At 47.4% G+C, this 19,892-nt stretch overlaps 1 protein-coding gene across 1 annotated transcript; it reads right to left on the bottom strand.

Moving 5' to 3' along the window:
* Positions 1 to 6,763: 6,763 nt before the first annotated feature.
* Positions 6,764 to 11,671, bottom strand: KLF4 (KLF transcription factor 4). Its single transcript, XM_055271578.2, has 5 exons — positions 11,004 to 11,671; positions 10,768 to 10,888; positions 9,131 to 10,103; positions 8,867 to 9,031; positions 6,764 to 7,835 (listed from the first exon to the last, which is right to left on the bottom strand). Exons 1-5 carry the CDS (start codon positions 11,006 to 11,008, stop codon positions 7,660 to 7,662), a joined length of 1,440 nt encoding a protein of 479 aa, XP_055127553.1. The 5' UTR covers positions 11,009 to 11,671; the 3' UTR covers positions 6,764 to 7,659.
* Between the last annotated feature and the right edge of the window lie 8,221 nt (positions 11,672 to 19,892).

Genomic DNA, 19,892 nt, shown 5'->3' with positions numbered 1-19,892 from the left:
CTCTACTAATAATACAAAAAAAAAAAGAAAAGAAAAATGATGTGTTAGGTATCCTCAGGTGAGATGTCAAAGGGATTTCTAACTGTGAATTTACTTTTTGCTGTTATTAAATAGAATTTATTTCCTCCTTTCCTTTAAGAACAAGTGGAGGCCGCACGTGGTGGCTCACGCCTGTAATCCCAGCACTTTGGGGGACCGAGGCGGGCGGATCACTTGAGGTCAGGAGTTCGAGAGCTGGCCGACATGGCGAAACCCCATCTTTACTAAAAATGCAAAATTAGCCCGGCGTGCTGGTGCTTGCCTTAGTCCCAGCTACTCTGGAGGCTGAGGCAGGAGAATGGCTTGAACCCGGGTGGCGGAGGGTTGCAGTGAGCCGAGGTTGTGCCACTGCACTGCAGCCTGGGCGACTGAGCAAGACAACGTCTCAAAAAAATAAAAAATAAAAAAAATTAAAAAAAAGACCAAGTGGAGAAAGACATTTGGGCGAACGATTGCAACATGCTGACTCATCTAGGGTGTCGAGAAGACCGAAGCAATTTAAAAAAGTATATTATATCAAGGGCACCGTGGAAAACAATTAAAAAGATGGGCTCCAGATGCACATGACTCCAGAGAAGCAATTTGACTAATATTTCCACCCCATGCAGCCGTTCCTCCCCAGCTAAGTTAACTGGCTGTGGTAGCCTTGATTCCAGCCTGAAAGATTTTTCTGTGTATGCTAACATTTTAGCAGTTGCTTTCCCTCTGTTTTGACTGTGACCAGGGAAGTAAAGCACCAGGTTCTTCAAACGGATTTAAGAATTTACTAGTTTTTCAGGAGATGGTGAGAAATTTACTCAAGATTCACCTTTTTGTTTAAGGTAAAGTTTTCCAAAGGGAAACTTTCCAACTTTCATTTTAGTTTCATTTAACGTAGAAAAAAATTTTTATTTTCATGCAGTATTCTAACTTTAACAATAGTTTGTGGTTCCCCCCCCCCCACCACAGGTAGAACATTCCGTGATATTTTTTACAGCATTCATTATGTAGACTGGTCTTGGAGGCTTTATATGAAATATTATTGAATGACTCTGCGTATGAACAATGAATGATAGTTTCATAAACAACCTTTAGGAGGCAGACATAGCTTCGGTTTAGCACTATAAAAACATGTCACTATACAATAGCCTGTAGAAGGTGCTACGAAAATACAAAGAAGTAAAACAAATAGATAAAATGCAATACGTAATAAAATCATGAATAAAATGATAAGAATAACACATAAAGTAAAAGGGTTTATGTGGACTGGGTGGCATTCATGTCTGTATGAGAGACAGGGAAATGGACAAGAGTGGGTGAGGGAGTATCTAGGCTACAAATCCATCTATGTATGTATGTTGTGTTGAATGGAGCTTCAGAAGCCAGAACATTTAATAGGACAGGTGGCTGATACAGGCTGCTAAATTTAGATTCTCCCATTTGTTGAAGTACAACAGGTACCACCACTGCTTGTTTTAATATTTTCTCTGTGGACTTGCTTCTGTAGCATAAAGACTACCTCCCCTGGGCTTCCTTATATGGAAATAAATTATATGTAAAAATTATTAATCTCCAACTGTGAAGAGCATTTCATGTTTCTAAAAATTGTAACACTTTTTCATTTTTTTTTTTTTTTTTTTTTTGGTAGAGATGGGGTCTTGCAATGTTTCCCAGGCTGCTCTCAAACTCTTGGCCTCAAGCAATCCTCCCACCTCAACCTCACAAAGTGTTGGGATTACAGGTGTGAACCACCACACCCGGCCTGGAACAATTTTTGGAAGAAAAAGAAATATTCCCCATGACCATCCTACTTGAGATAGTGAAGGCGTCTGTTTTGTTTTACAAACTGAAACAGGATAGCAAGAGTCAAATACGTTTTCAGGCAGAAAGAATTTTATCAGAAGAGACATTTTGCTGGAAAACAGGTGGACTGAAAGTCTGTTGATGTGTGTAGGAAACATCAGTTAATCCTTTGTGTGTGTAGGCACACAAGTTAAAATAAAAAACAGTAAAATTAAGTGTCATAAGGAAAATATAATAAGCAGGCATCACAATTATTAGGTACTCTTTATTGTATAGTGTATAAACGGCTCTGTAACATCATAATGACAGTACACCTAGGAGCCCACAGCTGATAGGTCCCAGAGTAAATAATTTAGCTATTGGCGTATGTTGAATAGTATTTTGTTTGGTCACAGTTTTGGGAAATCTTCCTCATTCATTTTAGATATTGAAGCTTTCTTTTTCAGGCTAGAAAAAGTTAATGTAGGCTGGGTGCTATGGCTCATGCCTGTAATCCCAGCACTTTGGGAGGCCAAGGCAGGAGGATTGCCTGAGCTCAGGAGTTCGAGACCAACCCTGGGCAACATAGTGAGACCCTGCCAATATAAAATTTTTTTAAATTAAATTAAAAAGTAAGAAAATAGGGGTTGGGGAGAGACAGCATCAGTTAGAATAGCTAATGGATGCTGGGCTTAATATCTAGGTGCAGCAAACCACCATGGCACACGTTTGCCTGTATAACAAACCTTCATATCCTGCACGTGTACCGCGAACTTTAAAGCTGAAGAAAAAAAATTAAATAAAAATTAAAACTAAAGAGAAAGTTAACGTAGAGGAATGTTAATCTATGACATCAGAAAATTTTGAATAAATTTAAAATTCTTGATAGTTTATGCATGTTTCTTCTATTCGAGATAATATGCACTTAGCAAATTTAAAGATGGCATTTTACAGTCATTTTCATACACCAACTGTGTGGCAAAAGATTCTGTATAACAGAGGTGGATTACAAAAGCAACCAACCACAATTTAACAGAAATTTAAGAAATTTAAACTTAAAGGAATCTAAACATAATTTACAGAATAACGTGTTCTTTTTTTTTTTTTTTTTTTTTGAGACGGAGTCTTGCTCTGTCACCCAGGCTGGAGTGCAGTGGCGCAATCTCGGCTCACTGCAAGCTCCGCCTCCCGGGTTCACGCCATTCTCCTGACTCAGCCTCTCCAAGTAGCTGGGACTACAGGCGCCCGCCACCACGCCCGGCTAATTTTTTTTTTTTTTTTGTATTTTTAGTAGAGACGGGGTTTCACCGTGGTCTCGATCTCCTGACCTCATGATCCGCCCGCCTCGGCCTCCCAAAGTGCTGGGATTACAAGCGTGAGCCACCGCGCCCGGCCCAGAATAATGTGTTCTAATGAGGGCTTTTTGTTTAAATAATTTTAATTACTCTTTATTTATATCTTCATTCTTATGAGAAAGTTTTTCAAACTTATTATAGTTGTTTTAGAATATTTGAAAACTTCAAAAAAGAAAATTTAGGCTGGGCGCAGTGGCTTATGCCTGTAATCCCAGCACTTTGGGAGGCCTAGGTGGATAGATCACTTGAGGTCAGCAGTTCGAAACCAGCCTGGCCAACATGGTGAGACCCTGTCTCTACTAAATATACAAAAATTAGTCGGGTGTGGTGGTGGGCACCTGTAATCCCATCTACTCGGGAGGCTGAGGCAGGAGAATCCCTTGAACCTGGAAAACGGAGGTTGCAGTGAGCTAAGATCACACCACTGCACTCCAGCCTTGGTGACAAGCAAGAATCCATCTCAAAAAAAAAAAAAAAGAAAATTAAAACTGAGAAAACCAGTATGAATATTTTGGCAATCCCTTCTAGGGTTTTCTCTTAATTTCCTTTTGTTTCTCTCTCTCTCGTTCAAAGCACACATACACTTAAGTGTACACAGTTGAATTGGTACTGTTTATAGTCTTATATCCTGCTTTTTCCACTTAACATACCATGAGCATTTTTCCATGTCATTAAATATGCTTTGAATATGTCCTTGGCCACATAAAATTCCATCCTATTGATGCACCTGTTTTCTTTTTTTTTTTTTTTTTTTTTTTTTTTTTTTTGGGATTATCGTTGGTTCTTTTTTTTTTTTTTTTTATTAATTTTTTTTGCATACAAAAACAATAAACATTTTCTAAAAATACATACAAACAAAAAGATGCGTATCAAACATATTAGGAAGGTTGCACATGGGAAGTCGGGGAATAGAAATGGGGGTGGGAGTTAAAATAAATGAGAGAGGGACTTTATATGGATCAGTGATAATAACTCAATCCTCTATTTGACAAAGAAGAGGGAGAAGGAAGAGGAAGAAAAAGAAAGTGGGATAAAGGATCAGAAAGGGAGGAAAATAGAAAAAATTAGAGTATGACTCCAGGGTAGACCTGTTTTGTTGTCACTGAGTTGGTTGGTTGGTTTGTCTGTTGTATTCTTCATGTTTCGCCAAGTTGGCCAGACTGGTCTCGAACTCCTAGCCCGAAGTGATCAACCCGCCTCGCCCCCCAGAGTGCCGGGACCACAGGCGTGAGCCACCACGTCCAGCCCCCACATTGCTTCTGGCCTCCGTGGTAGACCTCCCAGACGGAGTGGCCAGGCAGAGGAGCTCCTCACTTCTACCCAGACACGGGGCGGCCGGGCAGAGGAGCTCCTCACTTCCTAGACGGGGCGGCCAGGCAGAGACGCTCCTCACTTCTTCCCAGACGATAGGTGGCCGGGCAGAGGCGCTCCTCACTTCCCAGACGATGGGTGGCCGGGCAGAGGCGCTCCTCACTTCCCAGACGATGGGTGGCCGGGCAGAGGCGCTCCTCACTTCCCAGACGATGGGTGGCCGGGCAGAGGCGCTCCTCACTTCCCAGACGATAGGTGGCCGGGCAGAGGCGCTCCTCACTTCCCAGACGATGGGTGGCCGGGCAGAGGCGCTCCTCACTTCCCAGACGATGGGTGGCCGGGCAGAGGCGCTCCTCACTTCCCAGACGATGGGCGGCCGGGCAGAGGCGCTCCTCATCTCCCAGACGATGGGTGTCCGGGCAGAGGCACTCCTCACTTCCCAGATGGGGCAGCCGGGCAGAGGCGCTCCTCACTTTCCAGATGATGGGTGGCCGGGCAGAGGCGCTCCTCACCTCCCAGACGATGGGTGGCCTGGCAGAGGCGCTCCTCACCTCCCAGACGATGGGTGGCCGGGCAGAGGCGCTCCTCACCTCCCAGACGGGGCAGCCGGGCAGAGGCGCTCCTCACTTATTCCCGGACGGGGCGGCCGGGCAGAGGCGCTCCTCACTTCTTCCCGGACGGGGCGGCCGGGCAGAGGCGCTCCTCACTTCCCAGACGGTGGGTGGCCGGGCAGAGGCGCTCCTCACTTCCCAGACGATGGGTGGCTGTGCAGAGGCGCTCCTCACTTCTTCCCGGATGGGGCGCCCGGGCAGAGGCGCTCCTCATTTCTTCCCGGACGGGGCGGCCGGGCAGAGGCGCTCCTCACTTCCCAGACGGGGCGGCCGGGCAGAGGCGCTCCTCACTTCTTCCCGGACGGGGCGGCCGGGCAGAGGCGCTCCTCACTTCTTCCCGGTCGGGGCGGCCGGGCAGAGGCGCTCCTCACTTCTTCCCGGTCGGGGCGGCCGGGCAGAGGCGCTCCTCACTTCTTCCCGGACGGGGCGGCCGGGCAGAGGCGCTCCTCACTTCTTCCCGGACGGGGCGGCCGGGCAGAGGCGCTCCTCACTTCTTCCCGGAGATGCACCTGTTTTCTTTTAAGCAGAGACACATGCCATGCTTTCCAGTCATGCTGGACTCTCAAAAGCCAAAGAAAATACCTTGTGTTGATCTACCATAAGCCTCTTATAAACGTCCATTTTTTATTTCATTTATTAAATGTACCCATGGTACAAACGCACCTCTGGACACTAGATACAACCAATAGTTAATAAGCACTCTAAAGAAAATGCCAGTGAGCAGTGAGCTCTGTCCCCTGGATGATGTTAAGTATTAGTCACCCACATCACTATTACAAGTATATAAGGTGTCAACAAGTGTCACAAATGCTTTTTCCATTTTGTGATAGCCCCAAATGAATTTCAATCCCTCAGGCACCCACCTCAAAAACTTCAGATTCTAACAGGGCAGTTTTGAGTTTTAATATTAAAACTTGTAATATAAACGCTACAAACTTCCAAAAACACCATTTTACTTTACACTTAGTTTTGTGAATTTGAATAATTCTTGAATTATTTTATTTCAGTTTGTTTGCCCACCTTCAATCAGGGAACTGATTTAGTTTTAAAACAATCTGCCAGAAACTTTGGTTCTGACCTCTTTAGGGCTGTAACTAGTAGAAGTAATGAATCTGTAACACACACCAAGCGTAAGTGAACCCTTTAATCCTCAGGAGGGCACTGTGGAACTACGTTCTTAGGGTTGTCTGCTGTGGGAAGGTTCTTTTGTTACTCAAATGTGAGGGGCGCTGGGACAGGCCTCCACAGAAAACTTTTGTATTTTTATTTACTTTAAAAGACAAACCAGAAAGATTTTTTTCAAATATGAAACTGAACTATATATATTTCATAAATATTTTCATACTAAACTGAGCAAATTTAAGAATGATTAAGCTGTTTCTACTGGGAAAATCATAGGTAAGGAAACTGCTTTCGTGTAGCTTTATGTACATTTGGAAAGAGCAAACCTGAACTGGGTTTTTAATCTTATAATTTTTAAACGTACAATATTCAAGAGTTCTCAGCCCTATATTGATAGTATTTATTGTAAAACTAGTTTTCTTAAAATAAAAAAGGCATTTTAATTTGTTGACATAAAGTTGGCTTTTTTGTGCGTGCTTCTTACACGCCCTATTACCCCAGTGTGTTTAAACCAACTACTGTTCATATTTTTCCAGGAGGAAAACAAAACAATAACAAACATTATTCAGATAAAATATTATAGGTTTATTTAAAACTTAATTCTCACCTTGAGTATGCAAAATACAAACTCCACAAAATGTTCATTTTACTTTGTAGTTTACAAATATACAAAATAGACGTTTGCTTAAATTTATATTACATATTTATTAAGGCAAGGAACTATATAGAAAAACACATTTGTTCTGCTTAAGGCATACTTGGGAATAAACCATTGTACAAATTATTGCACATCTGAAACCACAGTGCATAACAGACTGTCTGCATAAAAATGCTAAAGAAGTAAACCAGGTATATTACCTGACTTAGGTCATAAATGTAGATCGGAAGACAAATATAGATTTTCCTTGTCAAAGTATGCAGCAGTTTGAAAACTTTGGCTTCCTTGTTTGGTACCTTTAGAACCAAGACTCACCAAGCACCATCATTTAGACTATTTAAACATGTTTTCTGTACCTGAATTTCTTCCTCTTCTTCTATCATAATAATGGCTTTTAGAAGGTAAAGAGAATACAACGTGATCTTTTATGCTTATATTGCATCAATACACAATTCAAGGGAATTCTGGCCTTCCCTCCCCCAACTCACGGATATAATTTATACCCTGATATCCACAACTTCCAGTCACCCCCTTGGCATTTTGTAAGTCCAGGAATATTCAAGTCAGATTTAGAATTGGAATGATAGAAGATCCAGTCACAGACCCCATCTGTTCTTTGATTTTTGTCTTTTGGATTCCTCATTTTTCCTGATTATCCACTCACAAGATGACTCAGTTGGGAATTTGACCATGATTGTAGTGCTTTCTGGCTGGGTTCCTTCCCTCATCGGGAAGACAGTGTGAAAAGTAAAAAATACTGAATTCTCTTCTGGCAGTGTGGGTCATATCCACTGTCTGGGATTTAAAAATGCCTCTTCATGTGTAATGCGAGGTGGTCCGACCTGGAAAATGCTCGGTCGCATTTTTGGCACTGGAACGGGCGGTGCCCAGTGTGTTTACGGTAGTGCCTGGTCAGTTCATCTGAGCGGGCGAATTTCCATCCACAGCCGTCCCAGTCACAGTGGTAAGGTTTCTCACCTGTAAAGGTAAAAGAAAAAAAAAAATTGACGCCATTGCTATATCAAAGAATCGCCCCTTTTAAAAACTGAAGGCCAGATATTAAACCAACTCTGACCCTATCCTAAAGGAATCCAGGAATGTCTATACCACTGAAGAGCTGTATTGAATTCCGCATCATAAACAGGAATACATTCCGTGTCTTAAGTATTTGGTCTTGTTTTTAGGGGGTCAGTTAGGCACACAACCACCACCTACAACTATACTAATGTTTCACCAAAAACACACAAACACCACCTAAACCTATACTAATGTTTCTTTTGAGTCAAGACATCTCAGTGGTAGAAATGAAATTTGGAAATTGTGATTGGTAGTGTGCCCAAACCAGGCAATCTTATTCCTACTCTGACTGGGGATAAAAAGCCACAGGTGGCTACTTTTTTTTTTTTCTTTACCTTTACCTTACTGAATGCTGCACCTAAATGACTTTGGGTACCTACTTACATTGACATGGAAATGCTCTGCAGTGACAACCCTAAATCAGAATCTCCCCAGCAATTTTGACCATCATATTCTTGGAATTTAAAATAAAACCTTCTGCTTGCGGGGAAAAAAAATGAAAATGTAAATCAAAACGAACAAAAAATAAAAAATAAGACCGAATTGTTAAGACCAGAATTCAAAATAATAGAACGGGAGGGTGAGCCTGGGAAGGGAACAGTAAAAAACGATTTTTTAAAAAAGCCAACATGCTTTTGCATAGCAAAGTACAATTTCTTGATTACAATGCCAAGCTAGAAAAGGCTCACAGACCGCGGGAAATCTCCTGCCTTTTAAAGGCCTAACAAAATTGCACATTCAAGCACAGATACCATCCATCAAGCAAAAGGTTCCTGGGCAGAAAAGTAGGCGCCGGTTTGCTGTTCTCTCCAGTGATCCCGGAGATCAAGGCGATAGACTGCCCTGGGAAGCCAAGGAGGCACTGAGGAGTGTCCACTGGTAGCCTATGGGGCTGGAAGCTAACCCCTTCCTTCTGCAGTTTGTCCCCCTACCTGTGTGGGTTCGCAGGTGTGCCTTGAGATGGGAACTCTTTGTGTAGGTTTTGCCGCAGCCCGCGTAATCACAAGTGTGGGTGGCGGTCCTTTTCCGGGGCCACGATCGTCTTCCCCTCTTTGGCTTGGGCTCCTCCGGCATGCAGGAACCGGGTGGCATGAGCTCTAGGGGTGAAGAAGGTGGGGTGAGCATCATCCCATGTGCCCCGAGGGGCTAGCACACACACGGCTCCCCAGCCCGAGCTACAAATCCCCGGGACTGACCTTGGTAATGGAGCGGCGGGACTTGTGGCTGCATCTGGTCGGGCAGGAAGGATGGGTAATTGGGCCCCGGGTGGGGATGGAAGCCGGGGGGAAGCGGCAGGGCAGGGTGACAGTCCCTGCTGCTCAGCACTTCCTCAAGACCCAGGGTCGGGGTAGTCCTGCTGGGGAGCTGCCGCCCCAAGGGGAAGTCGTGTGCAGCCGGCCGGTGGCCATTGCTGAGAGGGGGTCCAGCGCCCAAATGGGTGCACGAGGAGACCGCCTCCTGCTTGATCTTGGGGCACGTGCGCGGCGGCCCGCCGTTGTAGGGCGCCACCACCACCGGGTGGCTGCCGTCAGGGCTGCCTTTGCTGACGCTGATGACCGACGGGCTGCCGTACTCGCTGCCAGGGGCGCTCAGCGACGCCTTCAGCACGAACTTGCCCATCAGCCCGCCACCTGGCGGCTGCGGCTGCTGCGGCGGAATGTACACCGGGTCCAATTCTGGCCGCAGGAGCTCGGCCACGAAGCCGCCCGAGGGGCTCACGTCGTTGATGTCCGCCAGGTTGAAGGGAGCCGTCGGAGGAGGAGCGGACTCCCTGCCATATAGGAGGCCTCCGCCCGTGCCGCCCGGCGCCACGCCCGGGTCGTTCCCGGCCCGGATCGGATACGTGAAGCTGCAGGTGGAAGGCGCGCTGGCAGGGCCGCTGCTCGACGGGGACGACGAGGAGGAGGCTGACGCTGACGAGGACACGGTGGCGGCCACTGACTCCGGAGGATGGGTCAGCGAATTGGAGAGGATAAAGTCCAGGTCCAGGAGATCGTTGAACTCCTCGGTCTCTCTCCGAGGTAGGGGCGCCAGGTTGCTACCGCCGCAAGCCGCACCGGCTCCGCCGCTCTCCAGGTCTGTGGCCACGGTCGCCGCCGCCAGGTCATAGGGGCGGCCGGGAAGCACCGGGGGAAGTCGCTTCATGTGGGAGAGCTCCTCCCGCCAGCGCTGCGGGGACAGGGCGGGAGACCCGTCAGTGGTGGTCCCCTGTTGCCACCCGACATACTGACGTGCTGGCCGGCCACGCGCGACTGCACCGTCCAGACATGGGGACTGGTCAGGCAGGAAGCACCCGGGAACCCAGGGCGCCAGCGCTGCAATCTCGGCCCACACCCGGGTTGGAGAAGAGGTGATGCGTCTGTATCGCGGGTGTTATGTCCTGTCTGCCCAATTGCGCGTGAGCGAGCGCCGCGGCTGGTCCCTCCCCCGCCAGGTCCCGTGGACGTCCCCGGAATTGGCACACCGAGGCTCTCTCGGTGCGCTCTCGCCACGGGGCCGCCTACGCGCTAAACTCACTCTGGCCCAGCCAGTGTCTGGGGACGCGGCCACCTCCCGCCCGGTGGCCCGCGCGCGCCCGCCCTACCGACAGCGCGCCCGGGGACTGACTGGTGAAGACCCGGCTTGCGCCCCAGGCGGCTCCGCAGTGCTCGAACCACGGGCACATACAGCTGAGCCAAGGGCACGGAAGCTATCCCGGGATGGCTACGGAGTCCGCGCGGTGGCCGCTCCTTACCCTCGTTCAGTGGCTCTTGGTGACCCCAAGGCTCAGCCCGACCCCACCACACCCACGGAAACCCACCGGGCGTTCCCGGCGGCCCGGGGCGATACTCACGTTATTCGGGGCACCTGCTTGACGCAGTGTCTTCTCTCTTCCCGCCGGGCCAGACGCGAACGTGGAGAAAGATGGGAGCAGCGCGTCGCTGACAGCCATGTCAGACTCGCCAGGTGGCTGCCTGCGAGCAGGGCAGGGCGCAGAGACAGGAGTCAGGGGCGGCTTTCGGCCGTCGTTCCGGCGCGTCCCACCGGTCCTCACCCCTCCCTGCTCCCAGCGCCGCGCGCCTCACCTACCTCATTAATGTGGGGGCCCAGAAGGTCCTCGGGAGCCCGAAGCAGCTGGGGCACCCGAACCCCAAAGTCAACGAAGAGAAGAAACGAAGCCAAAACCCAAAACCCCAAACTGGCCGAGATCCTTCTTCTTTGGATTAAATATAAATTGGAAGCGTCCTTTTTAAAAAGTTCCTTTGTATACAAAAGTTCTTAGAAAAGTTGTAAACTCAAAAATAGACAATCAGCAAGGCGAGTAAGTAGGTCCGGTGGCCGGGCTGCCTCTCTTCCACTCAACAGCGTCCCCCACCACTGTCGCGGTCGCCTCGAGGGCTGCCGTAGGCGCAGGGGCTGTGGCCGGGGCGGTGGGCGGGCGGTGCCGCCAGGTGAGACTGGCTGCGGTGGCGCGGAGCTGCGAACTGGTCGGCGGCGCAGGGCGCGGAGTCCGGTGAGTTGTGTGGAGCGCGCGCAGCCATGGGCGCGGGCCACGGGCGGGTAGGAGGGTGGGGGGCCAGAGGGGCGGGGAGGGTCACTCGGCGGCTCCCGGTGCCGCCGCCGCCCGCCACCGCCTCTGCTCCCCGCGCGCCCGCAGACACGTTCGTTCTCTCTGGTCGGGAAACTGCCGGCCGCCGGCGCGCGCTCCTTACTTATAACTTCCTTCGCTACAGCCTTTTCCTCCGCCTTCTCCCATGCCCCGCCCCTCCCTTTCTTCTCTCCGCCCCCTCCAGGCGCCCCTCCATCGTTGCTATGGCAGCTAAATCAACAAACTCGGCGCACGTGGGGGCGGGGGAAGGGAAGGAGGGGCGCGGGCGGGGCTGGGCCGGGCCGTGACGCCAGCCAGGCAGCTGGCGGGCTGGAGCCGAGCTGACGCCGGCGGCAGTGATGTCGGCGGCGGCGGCAGCGTTCGCCCCAGCGCGGGGCGCGAGGAACCGGGCGCAGGTTCGGTCGCTGCGCGACCAGGGCCGTACTCACCGCCATTGTCGGCTCCCTGGGTTCGAAGCCCGCGAAGACTGGTGGGGTCAGCGGGCGGGACGGTCACGCGTCCTCACCCCTGCTAGCATACGCGCTTGCCGCGCTGTCTGCGCTCTGGAGAAGAGCGCGATTATCCGCGTGACTCATCCAGCCCTCCATTTCCCCCTCCCTCTCTGCGCTCGCAGGAGTCCGCTCTCGCCGCTCAGTGCCGGTGCCGGCGCTCGGCCTGACCTCGCACGGTTCCTCGCGGGCCCTTCTGCCGAGGGGTGGGGGGCGCTAGGGGTGTGGAGAGGAGGCGGTGCCCAGCACTGTGCATCGTGAACTGGCAGCCTCAAGAGAAGGCCAGAGGAGTGTTCCGCCGGGAACAGGCAGAAAGAAGCACGAATGGGGAGTTATGGTTTTGATACTTTAGATAGCGAGAAAAGGAGTGAAAGGGCTCAAGATTTACTCAGAGGAGTGAGGGAGAGAAGAGGGACTGTGAGGCGCGGAGACAGTTTTCAACCAGCCATCTCGAAGCACTTTCCTTTTTTTTTCTTTCTTTTCTCTTTTTTTTTTTTTTTGAGACAGAGTCTCGCTCTGTCGCCCAGGCTGGAATGCGGTGGCACGATCTCAGCTCACTGCAACCTCCGCCTCCTGGGTTCAAGCGATTCTCCTGCGTCACTCTCCCGAGTAGCGGGGATTACAGGCGTGCGCCACGACACCGGCTAATTTTTGTATTTTTCGTAGAGGCGGGGTTTCACCATGTTGGCCAGGCAAGTCTCGAACACCTGACCTCAAGTGATCAGCCTGCCTCGGCCTCCCGAAGTGCTGGGATTACAGCCGAGAGCCACCGCCTGTAATCTTTGATGACTAAATTGCACTGTAGAATAATAATAATAGAAGACACCCATTAAAGAAGAATTAAACACTCACTGGTGACTTTTCAAGCCACGCACTCTCCTTTCCACTTGATGGATAACAAACTGAGTCATAAAGAGGTGAAATGGCCAGTAAAGGCCAAAGGACAACTCGTTCCTTCGGCTCAGGCTCCGGGTAGGTCAGGCCCCCCGAAAGGGACTTCGCTGGGAAGTGACCATGTGCCAGGAAGTGGAGCGATGCGGTGGGATCTTAGCTCCCGAAAAGTGCACACCGAGCTCGCCGCAGGCGTCCTTGCCCACTGGGAAGGGAATAGGAAACGGCGATCTTTACTTAAGTCTTATAACGCTGCCTCCCCCACCCCCACTCTCCCCTTGGTTTGTGATCAGTAATTTTCCAGCTGGGAAATGTTTTGCTCTCATCTTCTCAGCAAACAGTATTTTTTTTAAACGTGAATGTGGTGTTCGGTATCACTTTCTAAACGTAGGCTTGGCGAGGTGTTTACTTTGGATTCGAGCGTGCGGCGCGGGACTCCGCCCCCCTCTCCACGGAGCCCCCTCACCGGTGAACGCTGGCGCTTAGGCTGGTGTCAACCTAGGAAAGAAAAGAGAGGGGACACTGGGGAAAGGGGTGGAAACTCGGGCACCAGGCAGGGAGTGCGCTCACCCCTTTTTGAGTTCTAGTTGCCAACGTCCTTTGTCGTTGTCACCTGTTTGAACCTTGCGATTCTGGTACCTATTAGGTTTCCTCAGAGTATTTGTGATACCTGATTTTTCCACTCCTCGCCGACCACAGAAGCATTCTTGGAATGCATCTCGCCCCGAATGAATTGACTCGGCCCTCCCTGCCAACGCCAGGAATCCCTCTAAGATCCAGAGTCGGACGCCCTTGAGTGTGACTTCCATCCTCTAGCTTGGCTCTGGGGAAGGAGAGTGTTTTGGCAGGGAAACCGAGGTCCTCCTTCCCATGGCCTCGAGGGGTTCAACCCCACCCCCATAGGATCAGGCCAGTTACTTTAACTCCGATTTTTACTTTAAGCCCTTTTCAAACGGAGGAACCAAAAAAGGAAGACACCTGCCACCTCCTCCCCTATTCCTTTAATTGTGATGGCAACATCTTGGGATGCTATGATTTGAGGGCTGCATGGGAAACTCACCACTTTTTCAGGAAAGCCAAAGTCCCTTACCCTGGATGAACAGTGGATGAGCCCTTGATTGGCAGCCATCTTCCTTGGGATGTAAACATGTGGGTCAGGACTTGGAATTTCCAACTTAGGTAGGCAGCACACTAGATTATTTCTGCTTTACTTTTATTTCTCTAAGGCAGTAGCCCTTCCCCCTCAAAAAAAACTATCTGTAACCACCACAATGAAAAAACAATATTGCACAGTTGAATTGGAAAGCCACCATTATTATGTCATATAATCAAGACAAGATTCTGAAACTCAATTGAAAAAGATGAACTTGTTTCCAACCGACCTTCTGAAGGATAAAAGCCAGCCTCTCTTCGTGGCAGGCAACTAGCTGGTTTATTCCTCTGATTGCGTCATAAAGGGAAATCTGTATATTCACCCCAGATTTCTAAAAGAAGCAAGGAACTTCAAGTTCACAAATGATCTTGCAAGGCAGGTGCCCTGTGTGACAACAAGGTTATGGCCCTCCCTGTCTTCAGAACAGGTAGGGCCAGAAGAGTTAAATCCTTGCCCTATATAATTTATAAACATGAGGCTGAGTAAACCTTTGATGACTAAATTGCACTGTAGAATAATAATAATAGAAGACACCCTTTAAAGAAGAATTAAACACTCACTGGTGACTTTATTTCAGCAAACTGATATTACTAGTTTTGTGGACTAGAAGTTAATTATTAATGTCCTTGGAGTTATAAAATAATTTTTTTTCCAACACAAACTGCATTAGTTGGTAGAAGGTGTGATGAACACCATTAGTGCTAGGGGATTAATGTGGAGCCATGGAGGGGTGTGATAGACTGAAGAAGCTGCATCCATGTTTCAAATGAAAGATTCAGCACCCATAACTGGGCATGGGGTCTGGACACATAGAGCACCCCGTGACCTGGCTGCACCCTGGCTGGGTGTCTCTGCATAACTGCCGCAGGACTCAAGAAAAACTGCTTTTTTTCCTTTTTTTGAGACGGAATCTCACTCTGTAGCCCAAGCTGGAGTGCAGTGGCGTGATCTTGGCTCACTGCAACCTCCACCTCCAGGGTGGAGGTGGAAGCGATTCTTATGCCTCAGCCTCCAGAGTAGCTGAGACTACAGGCGCGTTCCACCATGCCCAGCTAATTTTTTGTATTTTAGTAGAGATGGAGTTTCACCATGTTGCCCAGGGTGGTCTCAAACTCCTTAGCTCAGGCGATCCACCCGCCTCGGCTTCCCAAAGTGCTGGGATTACAGGCATGAGCCACTGCGCCCGGCCTGAAAAACTGCTTTTTAAAAATGTGAAAACGAGATGATTTTAAGTACCCGAATTGCTTCAAAATGAAATCCCTGCTAATAATAACTGTAAAAGGAGCTTGCAGCTTTCACAAGGTGGCAAAGCTTTTCTCAGCCTCAACGCTCATCTCCTTGTGAACGCCAGCCTCTTTTTACCCTCTGTCTTGTGTAGACTTTAGAGGTTAGGAAAGTAGGCCTTGACTCTGTGTTTCCCAACATGACTCTGCTGCTTTCTAGCTGGGCAAGTTACTGACCTCACTTTGCACTTTGCCTGTTTCCTCTTTTGTAAAACGGGGATATTAATAATGCCTACTTCTTAGAGTGATGAGGATCAAATCAGATAATCTAAAGTAAAGTATTTAGCACAGACTTAACACTCAATACCTAGTAGCTATTACTATCACCAGTATTCCCCAGGGTATCATAAACATGATGAGGCTGAGGCTATTGTTTTGTTCACTGCTATATCCCCAGGTTCTATTATAGTGCCTACCTAGTACATGGTAATGCCCTATAAGTGTTTGTTGAATGAATGAATAATGCATGTTTAATGTGCTTTTTCTTTTTGAATAATCCATTAGCAGGAAGCTCATCTTTCAGCAATCCACTGTAGGCTCATTGATCCCCTTTCTCATCAAGAACCGCAACACACTCAGGCTTAAAATTTCATCATTCTCTCCCCGGTTTCTAAGATAGAAACCTAGATTTTCTTCAACTCCTCCGTTATTTTCTTTGACCTCAGCATCCAGACATCCACAAAACTCAGCTATTTCCATTCCTAAATATCTCCACTATCTTTTTACTACTCTCGGGCTGCTTTGGTTTAAGCTTGCCTTATTTACAGCTTTTTGTTGTTGTTGTTGTTTTGAGACAGGGTCTCATTCTATTGCCCAGGCGGGAGTGCAATGGCACTATCTTGGCTCACTGCAACCTCCACTGCCTGGGCTCAAGCGATCCTCCCACCTTAGCCTCCTGAGTAGCAAGTATCGTGTAGCACTGATTCTTTTTTTTTCTTTTTTCTATAGAGATTTCATCATGTTGGCCAGGCTGGTCTCAAACTCCTGTGTTTAAGCCATCCACCCACCTCGACCTCTCACAGTGCTGGGATTACACAAGTAAGCTACTGTGCCCAGCCCCATTTACAGATTTAATTATGTCTATACACTCCAAATAGTCCTCTTGTCTCCTCCCTCAGAGCCCCACTGGCATTCTCCAGCTAGATCTAATCCATTTTGCTCACAGACCACCACAGTTCTGTCTCTGCTCACGTCCCCACCAGCCAATCTTTCAACAGCTCCGCTTTGCCTAGCGGAATAAAACCAAACTATTTGGCTTGATGTACCCAACACTTACTACTCTGGCCCTAGACAAACTTTCCAGAATCTTCTCTAGAGACTGACCTCACCCTCTCTAAACTCTTAACTGGATGTTCTCTCAAATCCCTGAATACAGGATGTGTATTTTCATCGCTGTTTTTCCTGTCTGAAATGCCCTTTCTCCCCTCAGGGCCCTCATCTTACCCAAACTCCAAGAAGTCCCTCTACATTGTTCCTTGGTCTATGAGTTCCCTTTCAAGCCAGTCCTTTTTTCTCTGAGCTCTAACAAAGCTGTGTAATGACTGCTATGATGTTTACCCAGTGGACTTGCATGATCTGGTTGTTTGTAGCTCCTGTTCCCCTGTGGCGTCTTCAGGACAAATGCCCAATGACCATTAATTGTAGAATGAATGAAGAGAGCAAAACTGACTTGGCAAAGTATTAATGGGGTGGAGACAGGGAGTAGGGGGACCTGGTCCTTGTCAATAGCATTTCTCTTTAGTTGAGAGGGTCATTGGTTTGGTACTTCATTTTCCATCCCTTCTCTTTCTTCACCACTTCATCTCTTTCTTTGAAGAGTTCTATGAAGGAAAACTTTTCAAAGAAAGTTATGAAGGAAATAAAATCCTTCATAACTCTGTACTCTCAAAAACAGTTGGACAAAGTAATAGAACAGTGCTGGCCAAGGCATTGTAATAAAACAAACTTGAAAACACAAACAAAAATAACCAAAATCCAAACCAAAACCAAATGGAGAAAGAGTCCACTCTTTTCTGCAGCCAAATTCATTGCCTTTCAAAACCCAAACCTTAAGCGTTGAAGTTTTTAGAGCAGAAAATGAATCACAGACATTTAAAAATCAATTCTCAGAAATTTCATTAGAATCTTTTTCGTGAACCCTTAGGTTTGATCACTTGTTACATTCTTAGCTCAAAAAACTTAGGCCCAATACATCCTTTAAGCTATTTAAAAATAAAATCTAAAATTAATGAAATTATCTTCAAGACTTTTGAAGTATTCTGACTGCAATATATTAAATTCAGCTTTTCAGTGTCCTCAACTTGTTCTGAGATACTAAAAAGGATACAAAAAAAAATCCCTCTAGGTTGCTTATTTTTTTTTTTTTACTTTATTTATTTATTTTTTAAACGGAGTCTTGCTCTGTCGCCCAGGCTGGAGTGCAGTGGTGCGATCTCAGCTCACGCAACCTCCACCTCCCAGGTTCATGTCTTTCCCCAGCCTCAGCCTCCCGAGTAACTGGGACTACAGGCACCCGCCACCACACCCGGCTAATTTTGTTTTTGTATTTTTAGTAGAGATGGGGTTTCACCGTGTTAGCCAGGATGGTCTCGATCTCCTGACCTCATGATCTGCCTGCCTCGGCCTCCCAAAGTGCTGGGATTACAGGCATGAGCCACCACACCCGGCCAGCTTGCTTATTTTTAAATGTCTGTTTAAGTAGAGAGAAATATTTTTTAATGGCTCACACCTGTAATCTCAACACCTTGGGAGGTCAAGGTGGGTGGATCACAAGGTCAGGAGTTCGAGACCAGCCTGGCCAACATATAGTGAAACCCTGTCTCTACTAAAAAATACAAAAATTAGCTGGGCATGTTGGTGCATGCCTGTAGTCCCAGCTACTTGGGAAGCTGAGTAAAGAGAACAGCTTGAACCCGGGAGGGGGAGGTTGCAGTGAGCCAAGATCACACCACTGCACTCCAGTCTGGGCAACAGAGCAAAACTCCGCCTGAAAAATAAAAAAAGAAATATTTTGTAAGAGTGAGGTGCATCTCAGTAATATTTCCCTTAACAAAACATTTTGTAAGAGTGAGGGACATCTCAGTAATATTTTCCTTAATAAAAGCAATTACGGGCTAGCATTTACCATCTTCGTATAGCATGACTCCAATACTATATGCATTTGAAACACATTTAAAAGTAAATGAACTAGCAAATTTTAAAAGTATTTAAATTTTAATGAAAAAATAAAAGTACTTAAATGAACCAGCAAAGAAGTCAGTGGGCAGAGAAAAACCTGTTGCTGGAATTTTCTTCTTCACTTGGTTCACCAAGTTTTGCCTGCTTCCCTTGGGGGAGAATTATCTCTGAAAAGAGAACCAAGATTGTACTTCCTTTATTTAAAAGCCTCAGTGCCTCAGATTCTTAGAGTAAGACAATGTCATTCTTCTGAGGAAAACAAAGTCCCTAGGTTTAGATTGGATTGGAGGTAACATTTTTGTTTTATGGAAAATGTAGGAATGTTGAAGGTATAAAAATGAATGCTTCACACCCTGAAAAATGCAAACAAGAAAAAAACAATTCTGTGTTTAATTTTCTTTCAGTTTGTGGGCCGGACAAGAGGGGAGCTTATTTTTGCCAATTTGAAATTATGTACTTTGAGCCAGGGAAATGATTTTAAAACAATTAACAATGCATTTGATTACCCTGTAGTTGACTTTTTTTTTTCACAAACATTGTGTTTGTTAATCAGTTTTAATGTCCTGGCTGGTGGGAAGGGGGCTAGTGAGTGCCAGTGTGGGGGAAAAAAAAAAAAGCCAAACGAATGTTCTGGCAGCAGCTAAATATCTCATACAGTGTGTGATGCCTTATTCAAACTCAAATCTAGACACAAACTCCTCTGATATCCAGGGATGACCAGAAACTTCTTAAAGGGGGAAGCTCCTGGAATAGTTACCTAATCTTAGAAGAATTCCCAGCATTATCGTTGATAATAATAAAGGTAATCTAGTGAAAGAGCGAACTTGGTCTATGGTGTCAGTTGTTGATGAATTTTTCTGGTGGCTACATTTACCCAACAAAGTTCTCAGAGTAAAGTGTTGAATTTCAATGTTCTGATGTTTCATTCGGCAAACTCAGTTTTCCATTTGAAAAGAAGCTCATCTGGGTTTCTTTAAAGACAAGGCAATATCTTTGGTCTATCTGAGTGCAGATTAGAGTGTCATTGTCTGACTTTATTCTTAGAGCCATCTTGCCGTAACTCAATTAAGGAGGAGAACTTGACAGAATTCACTGGGCTGTGGGAGAAGAAATGACAGGGATGAGTAGTGCAGAGACTCTGGGGGCATAGGTGGGATCTGCCACGCAAGGGTTTGGACTCCAGGCCCTGAGTTGCATCTTACTAGCCAGGTGACCTTGGACAAGCTATATCATCTAGTTGCACTGTACTTTCCTTGTCTGCAAAAGGGGTCTACGAATGTACCTGCCTCACAAGGCTAGTGTGAGCATTAAGTGAGATACTGGCATTAATGTTAGTGTGTCCCCTCTACCAGTGAAACCTTACATAGTTAATCCCCC

This window comes from Symphalangus syndactylus, chromosome 3 (genome assembly GCF_028878055.3).
Source record: "Symphalangus syndactylus isolate Jambi chromosome 3, NHGRI_mSymSyn1-v2.1_pri, whole genome shotgun sequence".
Taxonomy (NCBI): Eukaryota; Metazoa; Chordata; class Mammalia; order Primates; family Hylobatidae; genus Symphalangus; species Symphalangus syndactylus.
The sequence above is the reverse complement of the archived record's forward strand: the minus strand, read 5'-3'. Positions and strand labels throughout refer to the sequence as shown.